The sequence below is a fragment of the Ovis aries genome, chromosome 18, assembly GCF_016772045.2.
Source record: "Ovis aries strain OAR_USU_Benz2616 breed Rambouillet chromosome 18, ARS-UI_Ramb_v3.0, whole genome shotgun sequence".
NCBI classification, from domain to species: Eukaryota; Metazoa; Chordata; class Mammalia; order Artiodactyla; family Bovidae; genus Ovis; species Ovis aries.
In genome coordinates this window covers 28,995,616-29,023,492 of record NC_056071.1, presented here as the reverse complement: position 1 = coordinate 29,023,492, position 27,877 = coordinate 28,995,616, and the positions used below count along the sequence as shown (strand labels likewise).

General features: G+C 43.1%; 2 protein-coding genes and 1 non-coding gene across 5 annotated transcripts in view; 1 reads left to right on the top strand and 2 right to left on the bottom strand.

The window, feature by feature from the left end:
* Positions 1–6,188, top strand: part of NRG4 (neuregulin 4) — a 122,031-nt gene extending 115,843 nt beyond the window's left edge. For all 3 annotated transcript variants that reach the window (XR_006056848.2, XR_006056847.2, XR_009597235.1), the window contains one exon: positions 837–6,188. The gene's annotated coding sequence lies outside the window, so the exon portion shown is untranslated. The remainder of the gene's footprint in view (positions 1–836) is intronic.
* Positions 1,714–27,784, bottom strand: FBXO22 (F-box protein 22). Its single transcript, XM_004017825.6, has 7 exons — positions 27,540–27,784; positions 27,008–27,146; positions 17,224–17,311; positions 16,261–16,356; positions 14,131–14,295; positions 6,730–6,895; positions 1,714–4,003 (listed from the first exon to the last, which is right to left on the bottom strand). The coding sequence occupies exons 1-7, from the start codon at positions 27,683–27,685 to the stop codon at positions 3,586–3,588; spliced, it is 1,218 nt and encodes a 405-aa protein (XP_004017874.2). The 5' UTR covers positions 27,686–27,784; the 3' UTR covers positions 1,714–3,585.
* On the bottom strand, positions 2,803–2,926 carry LOC114109244 (small nucleolar RNA SNORA3/SNORA45 family). The gene has a single exon (XR_003585922.1). It is a non-coding gene; the product is annotated as a small nucleolar RNA SNORA3/SNORA45 family (small nucleolar RNA).
* Positions 27,785–27,877: the final 93 nt, after the last annotated feature.

Sequence of the window (27,877 nt, the reverse complement as noted above, 5' to 3'; positions counted from 1 at the left end):
AGCTTTCTCAGGAGTCAGGTAAGGTGCTCTGGTAATCCCATCTCTTTCAGAATTTTGTAGATGTTGTGATTCACACAATCAAAGGCTTTAGTGCAGTCAGTGAAGCAGATGTTTTTCTGGAATTCTCTTGCTTTTTTTATGATCCAGCGGATGTTGGCAATTTGATCACTGGCTCCTCTGCCTTTTCCAGATCCAGCTTAAACATCTGGAAGTTCTCAGTTCACACACTGTTGAAGCCTTGCTTGGAGAATTTTAACCATTACTGTGCTAGCACGTGAGATGAGGGCAGTTGTGTAATAGTTTGAACGCTTTTTGGCATTGCTTTTGTTATTGGAATGAAAACTGACCTTTTCCAGTTCTGTGGCCAGTGCTGAGTTTTCCAATGCTGAGTTTTCCAAATTTGCTGGCATATTGAGTGCAGCATTTTAACAGCGTCAGCTTTTAGGATTTGAAATAGCTCAGCTGGCATTCCATTCCCTCCACTAGCTTTGTTCATATGAAAAGGCAAAAAGATATGATGTCCACAGAACACTTAAGTTTTATAAAGCCTTTCTGAAATAAAATGCTCCACAGATTCTTAGTACCAAAACATTAAATGGTGTTTATTGGTTTCTGCCAATGTTCTCTGCTTTATAGTAGCATATATTCTTCTGTCTCCATCATGGCATAGTCCAGAAATGAAATAAAAGTAACATGTCTCATATAAATATGACTTTTTCTATAAATGGGCCAATATTAAAATGACTTCCTGGTAACACTCTTTTACATAGTATAGGTGTTAGTTTTGTTCATTTAACAAGGATGTTATTACTAATATTCACTATGTTTTATTTTAGGATTTTCATAACGCAAGACTCATAAATTGTTTCTACAAGTGAAAACCAAGTCAGTCATCTAAAATCTCAGTTTCAAATCAAGAGGATTTAGAGTCTTCTGTTTTGATAAAATGGGATTTATGGTGGTGTTAAAACAGGTCAGGCTGTGTGGGCACAAAATGGCAAAGTAGATTTAATTATTTTCTCAAATTTCTGTAGAATGCATAGGGCATTATCAGGTTTGTAAAAGTCTATTTTATATTCTTTCATGTTCACTGTGTTAAATTTGCGGTACAAATCAGTGGCAAAACCTTTGCTGTTTGGCTTCTCTTACTAGACTGAATATTTACCAATGGTCCAGGTGTAAGCAAAGTTGAGAATTACAGCAGTGAACTGGCCTTCTGGACCCCTTCATTAGTCTAGGTCACAGGCTATTAACTGTAGCAATATGTAGGATGTCTGTTTCCAGGTCTTAATCCCAAGCTTCCCTCCTCTTCCTTACATTGTTACTTGGCTTTTCAAGGAGTTTATTCCTTAAAGCAGACTTTAAAAAGGCAAACTGTAGCTGCAGAAAGATTCTGCTTTGAAAGCACATAAGAAAGCATTTTTAAAACATTTTGATAGAATAAACAATCCTGTCAACCCTGTCACTTGATAGAAGGCAGTTCAGTATGTGAAGACACTGAAAATACATCTTTAGTTTTTTTGTGCTTGGGTCAATTTTTTCATGTGATCATTTTTCCGGTTTCACAAATGACTATACAACAGCTGCCATTCTAGGAATTTAATATGTTTTTTTAGCTGAAACAGTAACTTTTCCTTTAATGCTTGCTTTTAAGACAAGCCTTTCAAACACAGCTAAATACTAATATTCAGAAATATTCCATTGCAATCAAACTTTTCTTTGGGCTTTATTCAAGAACTAATATTGAGGATAATCATAATTTAAAGAAACTTTAAAGTATTTTCATCGTTCATATAAACAGCAGAAAGAAAATCTTTTGGAGTAAAAATTGGTTTGGTTTAACAAATTATTAAAAACAGAAAAGTGTGAATGTTCATATATTTTGATTTCACTTACCTTGCAAGTTTCCTTCTATCCTGTTAGAACTACTGACTGTTACAAAAGGGCCATACATTACGTCATACTGCATTAGAATATGCTAATACAGATGTCCTATCACAGAGACCTGGGAAAAAAACAAGTGGCTTAGGCAAGACTGATTTTAATTTCTGACGTGTAAAACAGCCTAAAGAGAGGCAGTCCAGATCAGTTATGCACTTCAACAAAACACTGTGTGGATACTGTTCTGTGTGGTTCTCTTCCACAAAACAGCATTGACTCTGCTGTGGAGTCTAAGATGGCTCACTCTCACACCCACTTCTAAGCAACAGCACCGAATAAAGGAAAGCAAAACAAAAACGGTCATACTGTTAAAGGAAATATTACCATTTCCCTCACATTCCACTGCCCTGAACAGTCATACTTGCAAGGGAGCCTAGGAAATGTAGTCTTTATTCTGGTGTGCATGTGCCTAGCTAAAAACCAAAGGTGTTATCTGTGTGAACAGGAAAGAATGGATATCAGGAGAAAACTGGTATTCTCTGCACCTATTTTGATATATTTACAAATAATTAGAAATTTAAACTTGACAGTCCTGTTACTGGAAATGTGCCAGGATTTGCTAGCTGACAAACACCATCATTCTGGGTTTTCCCCTTAGTTTCCTTTACTCACTCACTAAAAGTGCTGAAGGAGATGGTGAAAGACAGGGAAATCCGCCATGCTGCAGTCCATGGGGTTGCAAAGAGTTGAACACAGCTGGGCAACATAACACCACCACAACTATCTGAGTTTCCAAGGTATGTTATATTGGTATAAAATCAAAGAAAGGTGATGTAATTGCCTGATCTGCCAACTAGCTATATAGAAGTAGATGAAAAAAGAATCTTCCGATGCGGTTTTTTTTTTTCAGTCTCAACATTGATGTTTATTTGCTGGTGACTATGCCCTGAGGGCTACAGTGAGTGACTAAGGTCAGCAGTTACTCTTCAAGGACTCTAGCACACAAAGGCAGCAGCTGATACCCAAGTGTGACTCTAGCCTCGATCCCTTGTCCATGTTGCAATGTCTTTATTGAGGGAAAAGGAAAATGTTTTCCCTTATAATAGAATATGGATTAGTCTTGGCAGTTCATTTGACTAAGCAACTTTATAGAGTACTAAAACAAAACAGTTCTTTAATACTTATCAAGTAAAAAGTCAGTAATAATTTTGTTACAGCTTCTGAAAAGCATGGTGAAACTGTAAAGCAGAGAAAAATTTATCAAGCCATTTGTATAGTTTTCTCTTTTATTAAGGAAGAAAAAAATCTTCATGATTCTGCTGAAAGATCATCTCACACTGCAGAGGTAGTCATGGAATGTCTCAGCTCTCCTTCCAGTGATGGATCCTTTCTCAATCTTTCCATGCAGAAGACTATGTAAAGTCCTGTCATACAGCAGTCACACAGCCTGGTGCAATAGTCATAATCGGTTCGCTTGTGCCTGATGTAAAAGTTCTCAACTCTGGGTCCCCGTTATGTTATATACAAAGTTATCCTTCCTATAATACATTAAAAACTACCAAAAAAATCTTTAGAGTGTCAAAGCTACAAAACAGATACATATAAAGTTTCTTCTGTCTGAAATATACACCTCCCAAGTTTCCATTTTCCAGAAAAGGCAGAGCCTACAAGTTATATACTGTGAAAGCCACTTTACAGGTGGCTTTATTTAGATGACCCAAGATGAATCAGTGCCATTATTGTTGTATAGCTGTGAAATAGATCATTATAGTTAAACTCATTACATTTCTTCAATATGAAGTTCCCAGTGACTATGCGATCACATCCAATTTCTCCATTTCCAAAGAAGCCAAATAAAGGAACACTAGGAAAAAACTTTCTAAATGCATCAGCCTCCACATTCTTCTTGGCTCTGTAATACTGAGAGCCCCTGCCGACGCATGCAAACATGAAACCGATGGTGTTCTGCTCCGGAATGTTCGCTGCCTTGAGGCGCTGCATGGCAGCGTCAGCAGCCTTCTCGTCGTTGACATCCTCGTTGAGAAGCACTGTGGCACCCTGGACTTGCTGTCCACTAAATGACAGTCCGACCACACCAGTGGCATCAATGTCCAGGGGGCTCCTAGGAAATGAAATCAGGAAAGTGGCAACGTGTCATGAAACAATTCAGGTTTACAGTGTGAAAGAAAGCAAGCTCCTCCCAATTCTCACTGGTTGAGCAGTGCCACCTTAATTTACGGTTAGTCTCAGGTGCTCTCTCCCCGAGCAGAGGTAAGGTAGAAAGGGTTAAAAATGAAACTACTGAAATTAATACAATGAAAGAATGCAGAAGGCAGATCTGTGGAGAAGAAAGCAATTATTTCTTCAGTCATAGATACAAAGGGGCCAATGCATCACCACAAAGATTTCTAAAATCCAGCCTGAGCTTTAGAGGGGCACAGAGCATCCTCACCTTACCCTCTTCCTTAAAAAGGAACCTTACAACTTTACTCATATATACAATGCTGAAGCTTTTGGCATTTATGTACAGCTTCAGTACCTTTTTATCCCCTACCTCAGCTTGTCAAATTTTAAAAGAGGTGTATTAAATATTCACTCATGGAGGATAATTTTATTAGAACCCATAATTCCAGAAGTTTTAGCTCTCTTCTATTTGGTCCATAAAGAAACAGGTTACATTGCTGTGTCTTATTTATTGCTTTGAGCCAATAATTTAGTTTAATCTGAAGGAAAAAATCATATATTTTGTTTCTATTTACCTGGCATTTTTAAAAATAAATACTTTATGGTTACTAAAGAAAATATAAACAGTGTTAATAAAGTTGTTAACACCCACTGGGGGAAACCAAGCAAGTACCTTTTTTTATCAGGCTTAGCAACATCTGAGTCTGTGAACTGGCAGGATTCACTGGGTTAATAAGAAACTGAGACTTAAAAGGCTTAAGCAGTAAGTCCCTTAAGGCTAACCAGTGGCAAAACCAGTTTCTGAGGGGCAGAATCCATCTTCGGAGTCTGCTGCTGCTCCTTTAACTTTATTACATTTCCTCGTCGGTGTACAATGGCAACAGGTGTCTCCTGCCTAAAAGAATTAGTCATCTTTTTTTCAGAGGGAGAGGGGTTCATATCTGGACACCATTAAAATGAAGCACTGACAGACACTCAGTGACTTCCCTTACTCAATGACACAGTGTAAAGACCACACTAATGGGTCACGTAAAAGGTAATGATTGCTGGAGGGTGTATTTCCCCATATTAGGTATAAAGGGTATATTATATACAGGCAGCCATGCTAAACTAACTGGCCAGCATCTCAGATGTTACATGTCTGAATGAGTTGGCATTTCAAAGATAAACTGTAAGTTAAATCACCACTGCCCCATCCGTATATAATTTAAAAGTAAAAGACAATAAGGAAGATTAAACAAGAGGGGAAATAGCCCACAGACAGCTACCAAGAATCAGGTATACTTATGCATGAAATCCAGTGCTCAGAGTTCACTGCACTTGGCTTTCCTCCCTTCTTCCTCAAGTTCCAAGAAACTCAACTTAGCATCTGCTTTCCCTGACCTGTCGGTGCTGACAACCAGGATGGAGATTATGACTAGGATGATTTAAACTGCTCTTAAAGATACTGATCTCTAACAGTCTGTCTCCATGTCACTGCTCTAGGATCCAAATACTAAGAATGAATACAGAAATAACGAGGTCTGCAGGAAATATTTGGGGTCGGGAGGAATGTTTCATTTTCTTCCTTTTGGGAACAGCTGGTATTTATGTCCACTTAATCAGCTGAAACTCAAAATACTACATACTTTCATTGGAAATGGAAAAGTAGTAATGGTTCAAGATAGAAGAGCAAATAGTTTTATCTTTGAAAACAGACGCCTTAGTAATAAAATCAAAGAGATATCATTTTTGAACTTGAAAAAGCCTTTCAAAAGATCTAGTATTGTATTTCCCAAAATGTGTTCCAAGTAATATTGCTTATACATGGAATCTGAAAAAATGGTACAAACGAACTGATTTACAAAACAGAAATAGTCACAGATGTAGAAGACAAACAGGGTTATCAAGGGGGAAGGCGGGGTATAAACTGGGAGGCTGGGATGGACACATACACACTACTGTATATAAAATAGGTAACTGTATAGCACAGGGAAGCCTGTTCAACACTCTAATGGCCTAAATGGGACTAGAATCTTCAAAGAGTGGATATATGTATCACTGATCCACTTTGCTTAGACCTGAAACTAACACAACATTGTAAATCAACTAGACTCCAATAAAATTTTTTTTTAAAAATCTAATACAATATTTTAAAAAAATGTGTGCTGAATAATACCAGTAGGCCTGCAAGATGCTTTACGTATAAAAGGTTCTGTGGCCAAATGTATTTAAGAACTGCCACAAGTAACAGTATTACCCTTCCCTCTAAAAGATCCAAAGTACTGAGCACAGTACTGGAGGCTCCAAGAAGTTTTACCACAAAGCTGTGCTACTGAACCACACATTTCCTTTAGAGGAGAACAGAACCAGAGAGGAAGTGATATGCGGCAGTTACAGAGTGATGGAGCCATCAAGGAAACGCAATAAACAATGAGGAAAGTCAATTTTAAGGAGAGTGTAAGTCCAACTAAGAATAAATTCCTAAAAGGATAACATACGTAAGTTTTGTTCTTCAAAGATAAGCAGAATTATGTTGTGTAAGCCCTTCAACCTATGTCTATTGCAAAATGGAATGAACTATTAGCAATCCTTTAAACATGATTTTTTAAAAACCCAAAGTAATGTAAAGCTGAGAACATAATCCATCACATGCAGAAGAAGCCAAAAGCACATTAGACATACTTTTCAGAAGTCAGTGATGCCAGGTTGTCCACCTGGCCTCCAGCCAAGATGACATTCATATCACTGAACGCGCTGACGACTCGCTGCAGATAATCACTGGCTCCCACCTTACAGCAGTTATAGCCAAATACAAGGACCACACGAAGCTCAGGGTTATCGACAAGACCTGCAGAACAACGGAGAGTGACCATTTTAAAAAGAGAGTCTCTGAAAGAAATCCTTAAAAAGGAATTGTGAATTATTTTTCAAGATGAAATGTTATTGCTAATATCTTATATGCCTAATTAAGTGCAACTTAGTGTGTAAGCTGTCAAGTCTTCCATTTTTTTTGCAAGCTCTGCTGCTGCTAAGTCACTTCAGTTGTGTCCGACTCTGTGCGACCTCACAGACGGCAGCCCACCAGGCTCCCACATCCCTGGGATTCTCCAGGCAAGAACACTGGAGTGGGCTGCCATTTCCTTCTCCAATGCATGGAAGCGAAAAGTGAAGGTGAAGTCACTCAGTCGTGTCTGACTCTTTGTGACCACATGGACTGCAGCCTGCCAGCCTCCTCCGTCCATGGGATTTTCCAGGCAAGAGTACTGGAGTGGAGTGCCATTGCCTTCTCTGTTGCAAGCTCTAACATTACTCAAAACCTTTGCTATAATTAATTTTTAACCATTAAGAAAATTAAATGGCTATTTGAAAATAATATAGTCAACATTCAACACAAATAAGGAAGTAGCTGTGTAACTGAGCAGCATCCCTTGGTGGGCCTGGGTACAAGCCATCTCCACTCAGGCCGCCACCTGGCATGGGAGGGAACACTGGTTTACAGAACAGAGTTAGATGCAGTGGGAATTTAAACGTCCAGAGAAAATGAGACGCCACTAACCACCTGTGGAGGGTTGAATGTGATCTCCCCACCACATTCCCAGGAATGAAGAATGTGACCTAACTTGGGAAAAGGGTCTGTGCAGATGTGATTAAGGATCTTGAGATGCGATCATCGGAATTGTCCAGGTAGGCCCTAAATGCTACACAAGTATCCTTACTAGAGAAACAGACAGAAGAGGCAATGTGACCTCAGAAGCAGGGACTGAAACGATGCCACCATGAGGAACGTCAGCGGCACCAGAAGGAGGAAGAGAAAAGAGATCCCCGCCCCCGCAGCCGCCAGAGGGAGCAGCTCCACCAACACCGATGCAGCCTTCTGGCCTCTGCACTGTGACAGAATAAATGGTACTTTAAGCCACGGAAGTTTGCGGTAATTTGCTACAGCAGCCTTAGGAAACCAAAACACCATTAAAATACAGGCCTTATCCACATTTTCCAGGAGAGAGAAGGTGGATTAACCATGGGAAACTCATTCCAAAGCAGGGAAACACTCAATTCTGGAGCCCTTCTGGGATGTAATTCTGGAATGAAAAGCAGCTACCACTAGAGGGCAGCACAAGCTGGCCAGGAGGCAGCAGGGCACACACATCCCCGACAAGCTCCCAGGCTTTCATATGTGCCTCTGGCACCCTGTTCATAGACTATCATCAATTTAAAAGCTGACAAACAGGTGGCTCTGGGGCAGGAAAAAGAAAAAAAAAAATCAAACACCTGACCCCCCATTCGAGTATCCACTGACTCAGCCAGAGGACTTCCATCTTCACAGGATAAAGGCTGCCTGAAGTAAAGCTCACTCAAGCAGACTGGGGTGGGGCGGAGGTGAACGACCAGTTCCTAACACGAAGTAATGACCTCTCTAGGGAGACTGCCTCTGGTCCATTTCTAATTCTCTCCACAGTGCATCACTGCTTTGGAGAGTAAGAAAGTGCCCCATGGACTGTCGCCTGCTAGGGTCTTCCAACCATGGGTTTTCCCGGGCAAGAATACCTGAGTGGGTTGCCATTTCCTTCTCCAGGGGATCTTCCCGACCCAGGGATCGAACCTGGTCGCCTGCACTGCAGGCAGGCTCTTTACCGTCTGAGCCACCAGGGAAACCCACATTGCAGGGAGAGTAAAGAATATTAGTAAAAGCCAGTACTTTCAAGACCTGAAACCATTACTAAAGGCTCTTTTTCTCCACACAGACCAGGCCAGTGAATTTTCAGAAAATGTTGTGGGTTTTTTTTTTCTCCCCAGAATGACTGTTTAGAGTTAGAAGAGGCCTGTGGGGTCAACAGTGTAGTCTTATTTTACAAATAAAGGCTGCTCATCTCAAGAAAGTGACTGGCCCAGGACATCTTAGCAGACTAGACCCACATCTCGACTCTCAGTTTTAAGTTTCAGAAACCTAAAGACTTCTAATCTCTCCCCTTCCTACTGTTTTCTAAGCTCTAGACTCTTTTACAGTTGCCGACTAGGCACCACCCTCATTCAGCCACTGCATACCCAGTGCTTTCAATGTCTTCCTCCAGTGGTCTCGTTCTATAGCAGACCACGCAAACACACTAATTTAGAAACCAGACTCACTTCCCTCCACCCAACTTAGAGAACAAGTCCACTGTAGCCCAGGCTGGCTGCCTGTCAAGGCAGACAGGTCTCTATCATATACCGGAAGGAAGGTTCAAACGCCACGCCACTCAACATTGAGAGGTCTAAGATAAATGAGCCTGAGAAGATGACCACCCAGCTCACTTTGGGGTAAATCCTGGCAGTGCCTTCAGTCCTGCCTCTGGTGAAACGAGGGGGTCCTCTACTTGGTACAAGTGTCTCAGAACTTTCAACTTCAAGAAAGCAGGCTAGCCATCTTCCCAGCTCTGATGTTTGCTGGGCAGACGACACACTCAACCAGTGATCTCCAGTTCCCTGTTCGGGGAAATCCAGCGAGAGACGGAAGTCAGCAGACTGAGTCCCTGAAGGGCGCGTGGGCTACCCATTCCTTTGGCAGCCCTAAACACTGTTCAGTTGCACACAGCGCTCAGCGACCAGACCTCACTGGTTTGGATCCTACCACTGTTGTTTTAAGGAATCAGAGTTGGGGTGATGCCACTGGTGTTCATAGAGAGACATGGTACAAAACAGCTTGAAAAACTCAACGTACTTACCGTAAGAGCATTTGGATCCACTAGAATCTATCACAGTTCTCGGAAGACTGGGTCAAGTTCTACTTCTGTCCTGGCTCGGCAAACCTGCACCTCAGGTACTACCCATGGCCCTGGCTGCCCCATGCCCCTCCTACACGCGAGCCTCAGCTCAGTTCCTCCACAGATCGTCTACATACCTTTTTTGTAAGCTGCCTTAAATTCATTTTGAAATAAGGCAGAATATAAATTCATTACAGGTATCATCAAGCTAGAAGGTTAAAAGGAAAAAACTAAAATCTAGACACCAAGACCAGCATCAAATTCAGGAAAGCCTACTATGAAGAACTATTCCAAAGACTGGCCAGAACTGCCTGAAAAATCTCTAGGTCTGTGTGTTCAGATTTCTGTTCTTTTTAGAGAAACCTCTTTCTGAAGACAGCTCTTTTATGAACTATGTGAAAGTGATATAATCTAAATGCATGTAGAGTATCGATAATTACTTTAAACAGGTACACAACAAGCAACAAAGATTTACAGCACAGGGAACAATGCCCTGGTGGCTCAGCTGGTAAAGAACCCGCCTGCAATTCAGAAGACCCCAGTCCGATTCCTGGGTCGGGAAGATCCGCTGGAGAAGGGAGAGGCTACCCACTCCAGTCTTCTTGGGCTTCTCCGGGGGCTCAGCTGGTAAAGAATCCGCCTGCACTGCGGGAGACCTGGGAATCCCTGGGTTGGGAAGATCCCCTGGAGAAGGGAATGGCTGCTGGGAGGGACATGCTGACATCACGTCAGTGTCAACCATGAATAAGCAACATCAGCTGCTGAACCTCCTTCCCCTCCTCCTCCAATTACTGTGCCAGCTCCTGTTTCTTCAATCACCTTGGTGTTCCCAAATTTCCATCTGTGGTTGAGACCATTCTCTTGAGCTTCAGACCCACGTATTAACTGTCGAATCAATGTTCCCATCTCAGATTCAACGTGTCCAACCCAGCTGGTAATCTGGCTCTTCTGACCTCTGTCCCCGTCTATTCCGCTCCTCAGCATGCCCACAGTGGCAGAAACTCAGGTAACAACACTGTCACCATCCTCATTTCCAACTCCCAACATTTAAATCCATCACCTCAACCTCGATTCCACCTCGAAACTTCATCGTGAATCCATCCATGCCTCCACAGATCCACTTGCCACAACCACAACAGCCTCTCTTGTGTCCCTCCAAACTGAACACACCACAGCCAGAGGGGCAGTTTCAGAAGACTTAGCTGGCTGTGTCCCTCCTCTGCCTCGAGTCCTGGCTTGCCGCTGCCCTTATGTATGTAAAAATCCTTAGTGTGTCCCTGCAAGGCAGAGCCGGTCCCAGCCTGCCTCCTGGCTCACAACACACTCCCCCACCTTCCATCTCACCGTTCTCCAGACACACTGGAATTCCTTACATTTCATAAATGAGCCAGTGGCTGCACAGCAGTCCCGAAGGTGAGCTGCCAGGCTCTTTCTATTTCCTGTCCTTTGATCTGTTTTTGTCAATAACCTGGAAAGAAGGCACAATACTTCTACGATCCTCTTCCTGACTCCACATGTGAGGGACCCCTGCCCACTCCAGTTCACTCCTCCTCCGGGCTCTGCCCAAATGTCACTTTCCCAAGACCCCAGGGTGGATTAAGTCCCGTGCTTATGTTTCCCAGCACTTCTGTGCGTCCACTCGGTGACACTCACACATCGGTGTACTGCATTCAAAGTCGGCCTGGCCTGCTGAACCGGGAGCCCCAGGAGGCATCTCCACAGCCCCGCACATGCCGGACTGGCGGAGGAGCTGCACACAAACAGTTTCCAATGAACCAACACTGGCTGTTACGGAACATGCGTGTTTCTGCTTTCACTTCGAAAGACTCAAGTGCTGGCCCATCTACACGTGTATATCTATATATTTTTTTCATTCCAGAGACTATTTTTTAACACGGGGTGGATACCATACACATCTCAGAACAACCTGTGTCTCTTTCGGGTTTCACTTGTGGTTCAGTCGGTAAGGAATCTGGCTGCAATGCAGGAGATCGGAGTTTGATCCCAGGTGGGGAAGACCCCCTGGAGAAGGAAATGGCAACCCACTCCAGTATTCTTGCCTAGGAAATTCCACGGACCGAGGAGCCTGGTGGGCTACAGTCCATGGGGTCACGAGAGTCGGACACAACTTAGCGACTACACCACCACCACGCCTCTTTTAAAAAACGTGCCATTTTTTGTAAGTTCTTCAAAAAGAACGTAACCAGGGTGTGTGGCCACGTGTGTGTGTATTATTTATGTGTATGCCGCTGCTAAGTCGCTTCAGTCGTGTCCGACTCTGTGCGACCCCGTAGACGGCAGCCCACCAGGCTCCCCTGTCCGTGAGATTCTCCAGGCAAGAGCACTGGAGTGGGTTGCCATTTCCTTCTCCAATGCATGAAAGTGAAAAGCGAAAGTGAAGTTGCTCAGTCGTGTCCGACTCTTCGCGACCCCATGGACTGCAGCCTACCAGGCTCCTCCATCCATGGGATTTTCCAGGCAAGAGTACTGGAGTAGGGTGCCATTGCCTTCTCCTATATATATATATGTATATTTATATATATAAAGTAATATGTCCTGGGAGGCTGGGTCTGATTATGACACACCCTATGTACAAGGTCTACAAGGACTAATCTCATGCGAGGTCCCTGCCCGCAGAGACACTGCCCATCTTGCAGGAGGCTGAGGGGGCTTTGTTTATTCACCACAGGCTTTCCACACTCCACCTTCTACTCAGAGCAGCCAAGTCTACAATGCAGAGGAACACAGCCCAGGTGCCAAATCTGGCCCCCTGCCTTTGCATAGAAAGTTTTACTGGAACAAAGCTGATTTTTGGTGCACTGTCTACAGCTGCTTCTGTGCTCCAATGGCAGAGCTGAATAGATGCCACTAGGCTGCGTGACTGGCTAAGCCTGGAACAGTTACTACCTGGCCTTTAGAGAAAGTGTGTGTGCTGAGCCTGTGGGACACTTGCAGGGACGGGGTGCTGTCCACGGCCACAGAACACGGCTGACGAGCTGCTCTGGGTGTCCGGCTCAGGGCTGCAGGCTGGCGCTCTGTGGAGAAGGGGTGCCCACATCCCAGCCTCCAACCACTCCCTCCCTGCCCACCTCAAATGCCTCCATCTTCCTGTCCACATACAAGGCAACAGTCCAAACAGAGAAGTATGAAAAACAGTACGGGAAAGAATAGAGATTAGCATCTCAATCTAGGCAAAGCCTGTTTCCAGAAGGTCATGAACAGCATGAAAACAATGTCTTGGAATAAGTCAAAACTGTTGACAGCAAACAGTTCAGGGAAAGGACACCAATAAAATCAAGTCACAGAGCAGAAAAATGCAGGACTCTTTCCATCAGTTTTCTGATTCCTGTACTTAGAGCCACAATGCAAACAAGGTCTAACACAAACCTAATAACTATTTGATTATAAAATAGATGGTTACTCCCACTCAAGATTTTGAGTCTTTCTTATAAATGGACAAAACTAGGCCTCTAGCTTCAAGCAGCACTACCATGAAGACCTCAACCATGGATCCCCAGGCTGCTTTAAAACAGAAGAGAGCATGCCCAGGAGGCACCATACTCACTTCTGGACAAAAAACAAGAGACAGCACACAAGAAGAAACCACAGGACCTTCAGCAGAAGCACCAAGTCAAAGGCCAAACAAGCTCCCCCAACAAGTTAACCCCAATCAGTTCACCCGCAGAGGTAGATGACAGGCCTTAGCACTGCTTTGCTTGAACAGTCAGCTTAATGCTTACTATATTAAATTACGCTTTCTCATTAGTGCTTAGAAACTGAGCCAACCCTTTTTATCAACTCTCATGCATGACCTGTCTGCATCAGCCAAGTCTCCTGCCTGGTATTTCCTAGTAAACCTTTGTCTGACAGACTTTGCTTTAACTTATACTATCTCTAAAACGTATCAAATTCATCACACTTATTTCTTTCTAATTAGTCGATATTGAACTAACCTGTATCTTCTAGTTTTTTTTTAAAACAAATGCTTATTACTATCACAAAAGAGAAATAAAACCTTAAACTTTTCACCTTCAAAAAACAAAACAGGACAAAATGATAAGAAAATATTCAAAGAGGAAGAAGTCCTTCAAAATTCAGAATTAAATACAAGTGAGTTTTTATCAATGGAGTATTTGTGGAAAATTCATCTCTAGTTCTCTCAGGTTTTAATGTAAGTAAAATAACTTAAAAAGTGGATCTATTCTATCAAAAATATTGCACCAGCCTCTGTTAATCACTAGTTTGAACTGTCCACATCTGCAGTAACTTGTACTTAATTCAGACTCTCGGGAACAAACAAAATCAATCAACAATATGGGCAACTAATGGTAACATAACAACTTACCTACTTCAGTGAGTTGATGCCTTTCTAGTGTTAATTTCTTTGGATCCTTAATAAAATGAAAGGGCTTTATTTTTATTCCATCAATTTGAGGAAATAATAGAGCAAAACCAGATTCTCCAATTTCTATTTCCTGAGGTCGATTGCTACGTGATCCTATTGGTGTCACTAGGAAAGAAGTGAAACAATTTTGTGAACAAATTCAATGAAGACAGACGTTTCAGCTCATATAAATTACCCAGCCACACCTAGGTAACTGCGGCTTAGTTTACTAGCATAATCAATGAGATAATAGGCCAATACCCAAGGAAAAACTTCTCAGCTTTCACATTTTTAGAAGTATAAGGTCATGATGCCTACGGTTTACTCTCAAACTATTTAGAAAGAAATGTTTTCATAAACACAGAAGAAGCACATGTTTTTCACAATGGTGAACTAGATGAAGGCATATGGGTGTTTATTGTACTATTCTATTATTCTACCACCTTTTCTATAGATTTGAAGTTTTTCCAAATAAAAAGTTGGGGAGGTAGTAATTATAACTTCACAGCAATTCTACTTCAAAAAAAGTTATCACCAATGGCTGTTTTAGAAATAGTTACTAATTGTAGCCTAAGAAAAAGGAATCCAATCAGCTGTCGTGGTGGAAGCGTTGCTGTGACAGGTGTGGAACTGGCTCAAAGACAGCACTCAGCTGCAGGGGAACAAGAATCAGCGGGCGGACTGGAGTGGGTCCAGGTCCCAAATAAAGGGAGCGGGAATGATACTCCCTCCCAACATCAAGATAACACGGGAACTTAGGGAGAAAGATGAGCAATGCTCTGAGCGTGAGAGGAAGGCTTCAGGTAGACTGCCCACCCCTCACTATGGGGTCACGGAGGCAAGGGTGTCGCCTGGGTCTGCCTGCCCTCTCCTGTCCCTGACCCCCAACTCAAATTTTAGACTTTCTACCTGGTCGTGCTTTGAGGAAGTCACAGCAGGCAGCGTGATTGCCCACACAGAGGCCCAACAAAATTATGTAAGAACTCAAAGCTGTTTCTATAGAAGCATTTGATAATAACTAATAATGGGTAACTAGATCACTCATTTAAGGAAAAATTAAGAGTTAAAATCAGTCACTGCCATCATTTTTCAATCCAATGAGAAACAAAATTTGTGATGACAGGGCTGATATAATACAGGAGTAGGAGGTAATTGCATAGACAGTTCCCATCAACCATGTATTTACCCCTACTTGCCTGTGAGCACTTGAAATCCTTTGTACTTCCTTGCACAGAACTTAATATCCAATCAAAAGTCTCTCAGTGAAGATTAAAAATGCCAATTATGGAGTACTACTGAGTGCAACAAAGTGAAGGATCATAGCTACCATTTACTCACTGCTTACTACACGCCTCTGGTCTAAATACTGCACGTGTGCAATTCACTGACTGCTCAGACTCTCTGGGAAAGGTACTGTCAATCACCCCCATGTCAGAGAGGGGGAAACTGAAGCTCCATGAGGTCAGCGAACTCGCTCAACGTCATGCAGACACTTGAGTGGTACAGCTGGGGTTTCCACCCGGGGATCGGAGCCACTGGACCGTGATGGCCTCAACAGGCTCTCATTCCCGCACGAGCTAGAGAACAGTCAAAAATAATTAAAAGCGGCAAACATTCACCAGGAGCAAACCTAGAAAAAAAACTTCACGCTATAAGCTTCAAAGAGTGGCAGCCAAGGAGAGAAAAAGAAGTGTCTGAGGCAGGTTGAAGGCAGCGCCTGTCCAGGCCGACCTCACCTCCACCCACCAGGAACAGTTCTGGCTGAACTGCCAGAAGTGAGAATTCTCACTAATACTTTCTGATTTGTAGAGAGGAGGAATGAGATCTTTGTCTTCCTCTGAATGGCTACTGGCAAGATATGAATTATTAATACACACAGCTTATATGGACGACCCTGAGACTTGAAAATATTAACCACAGTAACCTAAGGAACATGAATGTACGTCAAATATAACTTGAAGGTATATAAGGCTAACTTTATTGTACTTTGGATGGCCAAAAACATAAATCTGCTTTAAGCTACAAATAACCCACCGATCCATAGGACCCCATTTTAATGGAAGGCAGGAAATCAAGTTGGTATTCTCTCACCTACAATTCCTGGGGTCACAATCCCAAGGACTTGGCACTGTTTTGGGAAGAGCTTCTCAAGGGCAAACGCTGCTTCCATAGTAGTTCTTTTCCTGGCTGCAGTAATACAGAAGAAGATTATCCAGGTCATCCACTTAAGGTCAAATTTGATGAGGAAAATAAAAGCAAATATTACAGTTTAAGTCACTTTACACTAGAACACATTACAAGGACGTCTAAAAGCTTTGATTAAAAACAAAAGTCGTGTTTTGTTGTTGTTGTTGTTGTTGTTGTTGTGAGTCCCTGTTTTATACGTTAAATTCTAAATCTGACCTTCAGCATTGCCAGTTTGTCTTTTCCAGTTGTTCACATACTGCTTTTGCCTCAATGGCATCAGCAGTAGCAGCTGAATTTCAGATCTACTATTGTTTCTGTTAAGCTGATATGAAATCATGACTTTTCTAGAGCACAGTCATCTGGAATCAAATCACACACTGATAATCCACTGAGTCTTAACTCTGGGGTCAGTGTGCCCGTCACGGGACACAGTCTGCCTCTTCACTTAGCAGGCCAAGAAGAATGCACAGTCCTGCCAGAGAAGGACCATTAGGTGAATGCTCATCCAACACAATGAAAGGCTTGAACGGCCACAGACAGACATTCTGTTTTAATAGTAAAAAACAAATGCCTGCACGTGCAAGTATTTCAAAATGAGGACACACCTTTCCAAAGAACTTGTGTCAACTGTGCCGCAAGGTTTAGAATCTCTGGATAGAATCTCTGAATCTTTAGCCTGCAAGGTCTGCAATCTCTGAAGCAAACGGTTCCTCAAAAGTTCAGAGACAACTATATTCATGCATTCTTCAGGGAGCAGGCCCAGAGCCTCAGAAAGTCAGTAACTCTCAGGATGAAAACAGTACTGAGCTCCAAACAGAGGTACATAAGGAAGCAAACGAATCCAAAACTTTCTCCTTTGATGCTCACCTCTCTTATGGCCACGACACTCCTCCAGATTAATGAAATTTTCCGAATCCGCCATGTAAAGAACTGTCTGTGGTAATATATGGACATTCTGCAAAGGAAAAAAGGAGAAAAGAAAAAAAAAAAACAAAAAACAGAATTTGGTCACACAGGTCTACAGATGCTTTTGTGGAGCTTTCAGGCTCTGCCCTGACCCCAACTGCTGCTGCCCTACCTTTCTTCAGGTCAGTGCTGGTGTTTTGAGTCCATCTACTCACTCATTTTTCACTTACGCTCTTTCACTTTCAGTTCATTCATCTGTGGAACATATATTATTTCTTCAGGTCACATTCATTCCAGCCTGGCTGAAGAAGTTCACTTTCACAATAATTTCAGCTCTTAGACAAAAACATTAAGTACCAGCAAAAGATCCCACTGGCTTTATGTGAACAGGTATCACAGCAACAGAAACATCTCAGCAACAGAGGAAAAGTATACAGACTGGCATCACTCCTCTTTTCTTTGCCCAATTAGATAATCCAGGCCTTCATTTCCGGCTTGCCGACTAGTTTCCCACAGGAGTCTCTCGCTCACCATTATCTGGGCAAGCTCACTTCTGTCTTTACCCTTCTGCAGCTTTCTTCCTTTTGCTGAAGATTGTTTTTCTCCTAAGAAAGAGCTAAGTGCCGCACTCCACAAAACCTTTCCTAGACTTCCTGAGGACCTCTGCCCTCGTATGTGACATCCCTGACATCCTGAGGACCTCTGCCCTCGTATGTGACGCCCCTGACATCCTGAGGACCTCTGCCCTCGTATGTGACGCCCCTGACATCCCAGTCATTCCTACTTGTGCCTTATCTCTTGCGAGGGACAGCTCTAAGCCCGTACAACCTGGGCTTATTGAGACTCATGTTTTCCACCGAAATACATATAACTGACAAGTGGCAAAACAGTTCAACTGAATGAAAAGGGTGAACATAGCTTTCCTCCTAAGCTGGTTACTTTCAAAGATTTTTACTATCAAAATGGAAGGAAGAAGACAGCATTCAGCAAAGCCTCAACAGCAGTTAAATGGAAAAGAAATGCGGATCTGGGAAAGTTAGGTGGTTTTGGAGCAGATTCCATATAGACAAACTCAGAAAAGATACTGAGACAATGATGACCCTGTAGTGGCCTCAGGGCTGGAAAATAAACTATGGATATAGTTTCCGTGGTCCACAAGGCATCTTCAAAGAATATAATTTGGGGGAGTAGGGGGCAAGATAACAGTAATAAGACCTTCAGCCCACATCCTACCACAGAAACTCCAAATTTACAATTATTTACAGAGGAACTACTGATGGGAACAACCTCACGACTAATGGAAAAAAATTTCCTCAGCTGAAGACATACAGCAGGAATCCCCATGAGAAGGCAGAAGGGGGAAACTGGAGTAGGCCACACCCTGAACAAGCAACCTACAAATGTGAGGGTAATCACAACTGCAGAGGCTGTCCCCAGGGAGCAAGGGATCCGAGCCCCACACTGGACCCCCAGCCCATGGGTCCTAAAGCCAGGCAGATGAGGCCCCAGAACCTCTGGCTCCGAAGGCCAGGAAGGCTTGTGTACAGAAGAGCCAGAGGGCTGGAGGAAACAGACTCTATTCACAAAGGGTGTACACAAAATCTCACATGCTCTGAGTCCAAGTGCAGAGGCAGTAACTTGAAAGGAGGCTGGGTCAGATCTTGGAGAGCCTCCCAGAAAAGCAGGAGGCAACGAGGACTCTCCCCTAGGGACAGAGATGCTAGCAGCAGCCATTCTGGGGAGCGTGTTCTACCAGGAGGACCCTGATGCCGCTAGCACCACCGTGGAGTCCCTCCTCCAGCCTATGAGTGCCACGGGCTTACCTACCTACCAGCCCTGGTCCTCCCTTGGCCACAAAGCCAACTTCACTGGAACCCAACTTCACTGGAACCCAACCCCACCCGCCAGCAGCTGGCACCTCCACATGAGCTACTGGCAGCCAACTGGGCTTGGGGGCCAGCCCTGCCTACCAGCACACCCACAGCAGTCAGCTCTGCCTCAGGAGATGAACCCTCGCAGCCCACATTAGGGGTACTCCTAGAGGATACAGCTCTGGTGATCAGAGAGAACTGTGCTTCTGGGCCCCCTAGGACATCTCCTGCTTCTCCAAGATCAGGAAGCATAACTGATCTACCTGATATAAAGAACTAAAAACAGAAAATCAGGAAATATGAGGTGACAGAGGAGTATGTTCCCAACGAAGGAACAAAACAGAATCCCAGAGGGAGAACTAAGCGAAATGAGATAAGCGATCTCCCTGATACAGAGCTCACGGTACTGACCATCAAGATGCTCAATGAACTCAGGAGAAGAATGGATGAACACAGTGAGGAGCTCAAGGGTGACTTGTAAAGAACCATCAGATCTGAGAAACACAGTAGCTGCAATAAACTTAGCTACACTAGAAGGAATCAGCAGCTGATTAGACGATACAGAGAAACGGGCGAGTGAAGTAAAAGAGTAGCAGAAACATCTCAAGCTGAAAAGAAAAAGAAAAAAAAATCTTAACTGACAGTAGTTTAAAAAAATCTCTGGGATAACATCAAGAGTACTAACATTCACATTATAGGAATCCCAGAAGTTGAGGAGAGAGAAAGTGACGAGAGAAGTTACTGGAAGAATAATAGCTAAAAACTTCCCTAACCTGGGGAAGGAATATCCAGATCCAGAAAGCACAGATCCCAAACAAGAAGAATTCAAAGAGGTCCACACCAAGGCACATTATAATTCAAAAGGCAAAACTTAGAGCGAGACTCTTCAAAGCAGCAAGAGAAAAACAACTAGTTATGTACAACGGAACTCCCATAACATGGTCAGTTGACTTTTCAGCAGAAATTTTGCAGGGCAGAAGGGAGCAGCAAAGTATGTTCGATGTGATGAAAGGAAAAAACCCACACTCAGGAGTGGTCTATTCGGCAAGGCTATCATTCAGATTTGAAAGAGCAATAAAGAGTTTCACAGACAAGCAAAACCTGAGTTCAGCACCTCTAAGTAGAATTTACAAGAAATGTTTAAGAGACTTCTCTAAACACCTCACCTGGAAATATAAACATCTAGAAGGAAGGTTAAAAGACAAAAGTAGAGTAAAGTCATCAATATCCACAAAAAGTTGTTAAGGGATACAGAAACCAAAAAAAGGGAAACTACGATGTCAAAAATAATTAAGGCTGGGGGTGGATGCACGTTAGTTTGAATGTGTTCAAACTTAAGAATCACCACCTTAAAATAATCACACACAGAGGACAAAGGAATCCAAACTTAACACTAAAGATAGTCATGACATCACAAGGGAAGCAAGCGAAAGGAGGGAAAAAGGAACTACGTCAACAATCAGAAAACAGTGAACAGGGATAAGTACGCACTTAATCTATTATCACTTTCAATGTAAATGAACTAAATGCTCCAACCAAAACACACAGACTGGCTGAATGGGTAAAAAAAAAATAAGACCCATATATATGCTGCCTACAAGAAACTCACTTCAGATCTAAAGACGCACACTGAGAGTAATGGGATGGAGAAAAAGTGTTCCATGGAAATGGATATGAAAAGCAAGACAGGTAGCACTACTTTGATAAAGAGATTGATACCACAAGATATGACAACTGTAAATACATATGCACCCAGAAAGAGAACACCTAAATACATAAAGCAAACAGAAACAAAGGGAGAAAGTGCCAGTAACATCACAATAGTTGGGAACTTTAACACCCCACTTATATCAATGCACAGATTATCCAGAGAGAAAATCAATAGGAAGCACTGGCCTTGAACAATACATTAGGACAGATAGACTCAACAGATATAACATATAGAACATTCCATCCAAAAGCAGCAGAATACACATTTTCAAGTGTACCTGGAACATTCTCAAGGATAGATGATATGCTAGGCCACAGAACAAGTCTCAATAAACTAAGAAGTCAGAAATCATATCAAGAATCTTTTCTGACCACAAGACTAGACATTAACCACAACAAAACAAAACACTGGTAGGCCAAATATGCAACTAAGTAACCAATGGGCAACTGAAGAAATCAAATACCTGCTGACAAATGAAAATGTAAACACAACCCCAAATCTGTGCAATGCAGCAAAAGCGGTTCTAAGAGCTAAGTGTACAGCAATGCAAGCCTACCTCAGAATACAAGAAAAGTCACAATTTAAAAACCCTAATCTTACACCTAAGTGAACTAGAAAAAGAACACAAAAAAACCCAAAGTTAGCCAGAAAATCATAAAGCTTAGAGCAGAAATAAATGAAATAGAGACAGTAAAATCATAAAAAAAGATCAAAGAAACTAAGAGCTGGTTCTGTAAAGATAAAACTGAAAAACTAGCCATACTCATCAAGAGAAAGAGCCCAAATCAATAAAATAAAATGAACAAGGAGATATTACAACTGACCCCAGAGAAATACAAAAAGATTCAAAGAGATTACTATGAGCAACTATATGCCAACAAGATAAACACCTAGAAGAAAGGGATAAACTTCTAGCAACACATAACCTCCTAAGAGTGAATCAGAATGAAACAGAAAAAATGAACAAACCAATTACTGACAATGAAACTGAATCAGAAATTTAAAAACTCCCAACAGACAAAAGTTCAGGACCATAGAGCTTCACCAGTGAATTCTATACCAAACATTTAGAGTTAACACCTACCCTACGCAAATTATTCCCTAAAAATGAAGAGGAAGAACGGCTTCCAAACTCATGACACATACCCTGTACCAAAACCAAAGACACCACAAAAAAGGAAAATTACAAGCGAATATCCCTGATGAACAAAGATTCAAAACTTCTTAAAAAAAAAATCAGCACATCAAATTCAATAATACATTAAAAGAGTCATGTACATGATCAAGTGAAATTTATCCCAGGGATGCAAGGATAGTTCAATGTATGCAAATCAGTCCATGTAATACACCACATTAACAAAATGAAGAATAAATACCTGGTCATCTCAATAAATGCAGAAAATTTTTTGACACTACTCAGTATCCATTTATGAAAATAACTGCACAAACTGGAGACAGAGGGAACACACATCTACACATAGGACAAAAATCACACTCAACAGTGCAAAGCTGAACGCAAACATTTCATAACACAAGGAAAAAGACAAAGATGCCCGCTCTTGCCACTTACTCTCAACATAGTATGGCAAGTTCAAGCCATGGCAATCAGACAAGAAAAAGAAACAAAAGGATACAAATTTGAAAGGAAGAAGTACAACTGCCACTGTCTGCAGATAACATACTACTACACATAGAAAACCCTTAAGACACTACCAGAAAAAACTATTACAGCTACTAAATGAATTCAGTAAAGTTGCAGGATCCAAAATTAATATACAGAAATTGGTTGTGTTTCTATACGCTAACAATGAACTATCAGAAAGAGAAACAAAGAAAATAATCCCCAAAGAATAAAGTAACTAGGAGTAAAATAACCAAGATTTAAAGGACTTACACTCGGAAAATCTTAAGACACCGATGAAAGAAACCGAAGATGGCACACGTGAACAATATCCTGAGGTCACCAAGTGCAGGGACACTGTGAAAACGACCATATGCCCCAGCGTCATCTACACAGCGCAATCCCTACCAACATACCAATGACATGTCCACAAAACCACAACAAACAACCCTAAAATTTGTTCTGATTACTGTAATATCGTTTGAAATCATGGAACATGATACCTCCAGCCTTGCTCTTTTTTCTCAAGGTTGTTTTGGCTATGCAGGGTCTTTTGTGTTTCCATACAGATTTTAGAGGCTAAAATCAGAACTATCATTTGACCAGCAATTCCACCGCTGGGGTATTTTTCTGAAGGGAAAAAGAAAAATATTTTGATAAGATATATGCTGTAAAGAGCAATATTGCATAGGAACTTGGAATGTTAGATCCATGAATCAAGGCACATAGGAAGTGGTCAAACAGGAGATGGTAGGCGTGAACATCGACATTTTAGGAATCAGCAAACTCAAATAGACTGGAATGTGTGATTTTAACTCAGATGACCATTGTATCTACTACTGTGGGCAAGAATCCCTTAGAAGAAATGGAATAGCCATCACAATCAACAAAAGAGTCTGAAATGCAGTACTTGGATGCAATCTCAAAAACGACAGAATGATCTCTGTTCGTTCCCAAAGCAAATCATTCAATATCACAGTAATCCAAGTCTATGCCCCAACCAGTAACGCTGAAGAAGCTGAAGTTGAACAGTTTTAAGAAGACCTACAAGACCTTTTAGAACTAACACCTAAAAAAGATGTCCTTTTCATTATAGGGGACTGGAATGCAAAAGTAGGGGGTCAAGAAATACCTGTAGTAACAGGCAAATTTGTCCTTGGAGTACAGAATGAAGAAAGGCAAAGGCTAATAGAGTTTTCCCAAGAGAATGCACTGGTCATACCAAACACCCTCTTCCAACAACACAAGAGAACATTCTACACATAGACCTCACCACATGGTCAATGCCGAAATCAGGCTGATTATATTCTTTGCAGCCAAAGAGCGAGAAGCTCTATACAGTCAGTAAAAACAAGACCAGGAGTTGACTGTGGCTCAGATCATGAACTCCTTATTGGAAAATTCAGACTTAAATTGAAGAAAGTACAGAAAACCACTACACCATTCAGGTATGACCTAAATCAAATCCCTTATGATTATACAGTGGAAGCGACAAATAGATTCAAGGGATGAGATCTGATAGACAGAGTGTCTGAGGAACTATGGATGGAGGTTCATGACACTGTACAGGAGGCAGGGATCAAGACCATCCCCCCAAAAAAGAAATCCAGAGAGGCAAAATGGTCATCTGAGGAGGCCTTACAAATAGCTGTGAATAGAAAAGAAGTGAAAGGCAAAGGAGAAAAGGAAAGATATACCCATCTGAATGCAGAGTTCCAAAGAATAGCAAGGAGAGATAAGAAAGCCTTCCTCAGCAATCAATGCAAAGAAATAGAGGAAAAGAACAGAATGGGAAAGACTAGAGATTGCTTCAAGAAAATGAGAGATACCAAGGGAACATTTCTCACAAAGATGGGACACAGTAAAGGGTAGAAATGGTGTGGACCTAACAGAAGCAGAAGATATTAAGAAGAGGTGGCGAAACTACACAGCAGAACTGTACAAAAAGATCTTCACCACCCAGATAATTACAATGGTGTGATCACCAACCTAGAGCCAGACATTCTGGAATGTGAAGTCAAGTGGGCCTTAGGAAGCATCACTATGAACAAAGCTAGTGGAGGTGATGGAATTCCAGTTGAGCTATTTCAGATCCTGAAAGATGATGCTGTGAAAGTGCTACACTGAATATGCCAGCAAATTTGGAAAACTCAGCAGTGGCCACAGGACTGGAAAACGTCAGGCAATGCCAAAGAATGCTCAAACTAACGCACAATTGTACTCATCTCACACGGTAGCAAAGTAATGCTCAAAATTCTTCAAGCCAGGCTTCAACAGTATGTGAACCGTGAACTACCAAATGTTCAAGCTAGAAAAGGCAGAGGAACCAGAGATCAAACTGCCAACATCCACTGGATCATGGAAAAAGCAAGAGTGTTTCAGAAGAATATCTACTTCTGCTTTACTGACTATGCCAAAGCCTTTGACTGTGTGGACCACAACAAACTCTGGAAAATTCTAAGAGATGGGAATACCAGACCATCTGACCTGCCTCTTGAGAAATCTGTATGAAGATCAGGAAGCAACAGTTAGAACTGAACATCGAACAACAGACTGGTTCCAAATAGGGAAAGGACTACGTCAAGGCTGTATATTGTCTCCCTGCTTATTTAACTTCTATGCAGAGTACATTATGAGAAACACTGGGCTGGATGAAGCACAAGCTGAAATCAAGACTGCCGGGAGAAATATCAATAATCTCAGATATGCAGATGATACCACCCTTATGGCAGAAAGTAAAGAAATAAAGAGCCCCTTGATGAAAGTGAAAGAAGAGAGTGAAAAATTTGGCTTAAAGCTCAACAGTCAGAAAACTAAGATCATGGCATCTGGTCCCATCACTTCATGACAAATAGATGGGGAAAGAGTGGAAATTGTAATAGACTTTATTTTCCTGGGCTCCAAAATCACTGCAGATGGTGACTGCAGCCATGAAATTAAAAGACCTTTGCTCCTTGGAAGAAAAGTTATGACCCACCTAGACAGCATATGAAAAAAGAGACATTACTTTGCCAACAAAGGTCCATCTAGTCAAAGCTTTGGTTTTTCCCGTAGTCATGTATGGATGTGAGAATTGGACTATAAAGAAAGCTGAGTGTCGAAAAATTGATGCTTTTGAACTGTGGTGTTGGAGAAGACTCTTGAGAGTCCCTTGGACTTGGAGATCCAACCAGTCCATTCTAAAGGAGATCAGTCCTGAACATTCATTGGAAGGTCTGATGCTGATGCTAAAACTCTTAATACTTTGGCCACCTGATGCAAAGAACTGACTCATTAGAAAAGACCCTGATGCTGGGAAAGACTGAAGGTGGGAGAAGGGGACTACAGAGGATGAGACGTTTGGATGGCATCACCAACTGAATGGGCATGAGTTTGAGTAAACTCCAGAAGTTAGCGATGGACAGGGAGGCCTGGCATGCTGCAGTCCATGAGGTCGCAAAGAATGGGATAGGACTGAGTGACTGACTGAACTGAACTGATGCACTGCAGCATTATTTACAATAGCCAAGAGATGGAAACAACCTAGGTGCTCACCAAGAGATGAAATGGATATAAATGTGGTACACTTATACCTAGACAGCGTATTAGAAAGTAGAGACATCACTTTGCCCACAAAGATCTGTATCGTCAAAGCTATGGTTTTTCAGGTAGTCATGTACCGATGTGAGGACTGGACCATAAAGAAAGCTGAGTGCAGAAAAACTGATGCTTTCGAATTGTGGTGCTGGAGAAGTCCAAATTCCTTGCACTGCAGAGATCAAACCAATCGATCCTAAAGGAAATTAACCCTGAAGATTCATTGGAAGGCCTGATGCTGAAGCTGAATATCCACCTCTTTGGCCACCTGATGTGCAGAGCCTATTAACTGGAAAAGATCCTGATGCTGGGAAAGACTGAAGGCAAAAGAAGGGAGCAGCAGAGGATGAGTTGGTTAGATACCATCACTGACTCAATGGCACTTTGAATAAACTCTGGGAGTTGGTGATGGACAGGGAGGCCTGGCATGCTGCAGTCCATGGGGTTGCAGAGTCAGACAGGACTGAGCAACTGAACTGAATTGAAAATGCCCAGTATGTGGAGAATGGTCAAAGAAACCATGGCACATCCTTACAATATGCAGTCATTAAAATTGGTGTTTATAAAGTCTTCATGCCCCGAGCAAATTTTCCCTAAATTACAGAATAGCATCACCAACTCAATGGACATGAGTTTGAATAAACTCCGGGAGTTCGTGATGGACACGAAGGCCTGGCGTGCCTGAACTGGAAGCTGTGCTTAACTCTGCGACCCCATGGACTGTGGCCCGCCAGTCTATCCATGGGATTCTCGAGGCAAGAACTGGAGTGGGCAGTTGCCATTTCCTTCTCCAAGGGATCTTCCCAACCCAGGGATCAAACTCAGGTCTCCCGCATTGCAGGTGGTCAACTTCCCGTCTTGAGCCACCAGGGAAGTCAGACCATATACGAATTGTTTTATAGTATTTAATCTCAACGACTGACCCACCAAACTTGCAAAGGACTGTACGCGACACCCCTTACTTGCCTCAAGCTCTTCGGCTACCACGCGGACCAGGCAATGCTGCGCCAGATGGCAGGGATCCGCCGAGAGCGCGGAGATCCAGGTCACATTCCGATGAGTCCGCAACACTCTGCGCACACACTCCCTCCATAAGCGACACACGCTGGGGACGCACACGCACAAAGGACTGTGAACGGACGTTCACTTCCCTTTCTCCCGCAGCTCTCTCTGTACAGACCTCCCTCCGCTCGCCACCACCCATAACCTCAACAGCAGGAGATCGCTACGGGATCCCGAGTCCCCGGGACGGCGAGGCGTGTAGCAGCGGTTCGGAGGCAGAACTGGGGGCGGAGAGAACCGTAGGGGGAAACTGGCTCCTCTGGGAAGGGTCCCCGGGAGCACTACGGCAGGTAGCGCTGGGGTATGGGAGCGCCACCTGGGACACGGGGTCCGGAGCCGGGGTCAGCCCTGGGTCCCGACGGTATCCGCCCACCCGCCAGCCCAGGCAAGCCCGAGGCAAGTCCCGAGGTCAGCTTCCCGCCGCCCCTGCCCTCACCCGGCCACCCGCAGCAACGCCTTAGCAGGCAGGAAGGTGAAGACACGCTCCACCACCTCCGCTAGGTTACTCAGCACGAAGGTACTTCGCGGGTCTGCGGAGGAGGAGCCGCAGCAATCGCCGCCGCCGCCGCCCACCCGCTCCATGCCTCACCAACCCCACCAACCCCACCAACCCCACCAACCCCACCGGGAAACAGTACGGCGGCTCAGAGGGAGCGGCTTAGACAGGGCCCCCGGCGCACTGAGCAGGCGCGCGCGCCACTTCCGGCCGATCCGGGGAGGCGGAACTGCTGCGGGGAAGCCCACGTGACTCCAGGCTAATATGTTTCCGGCGCT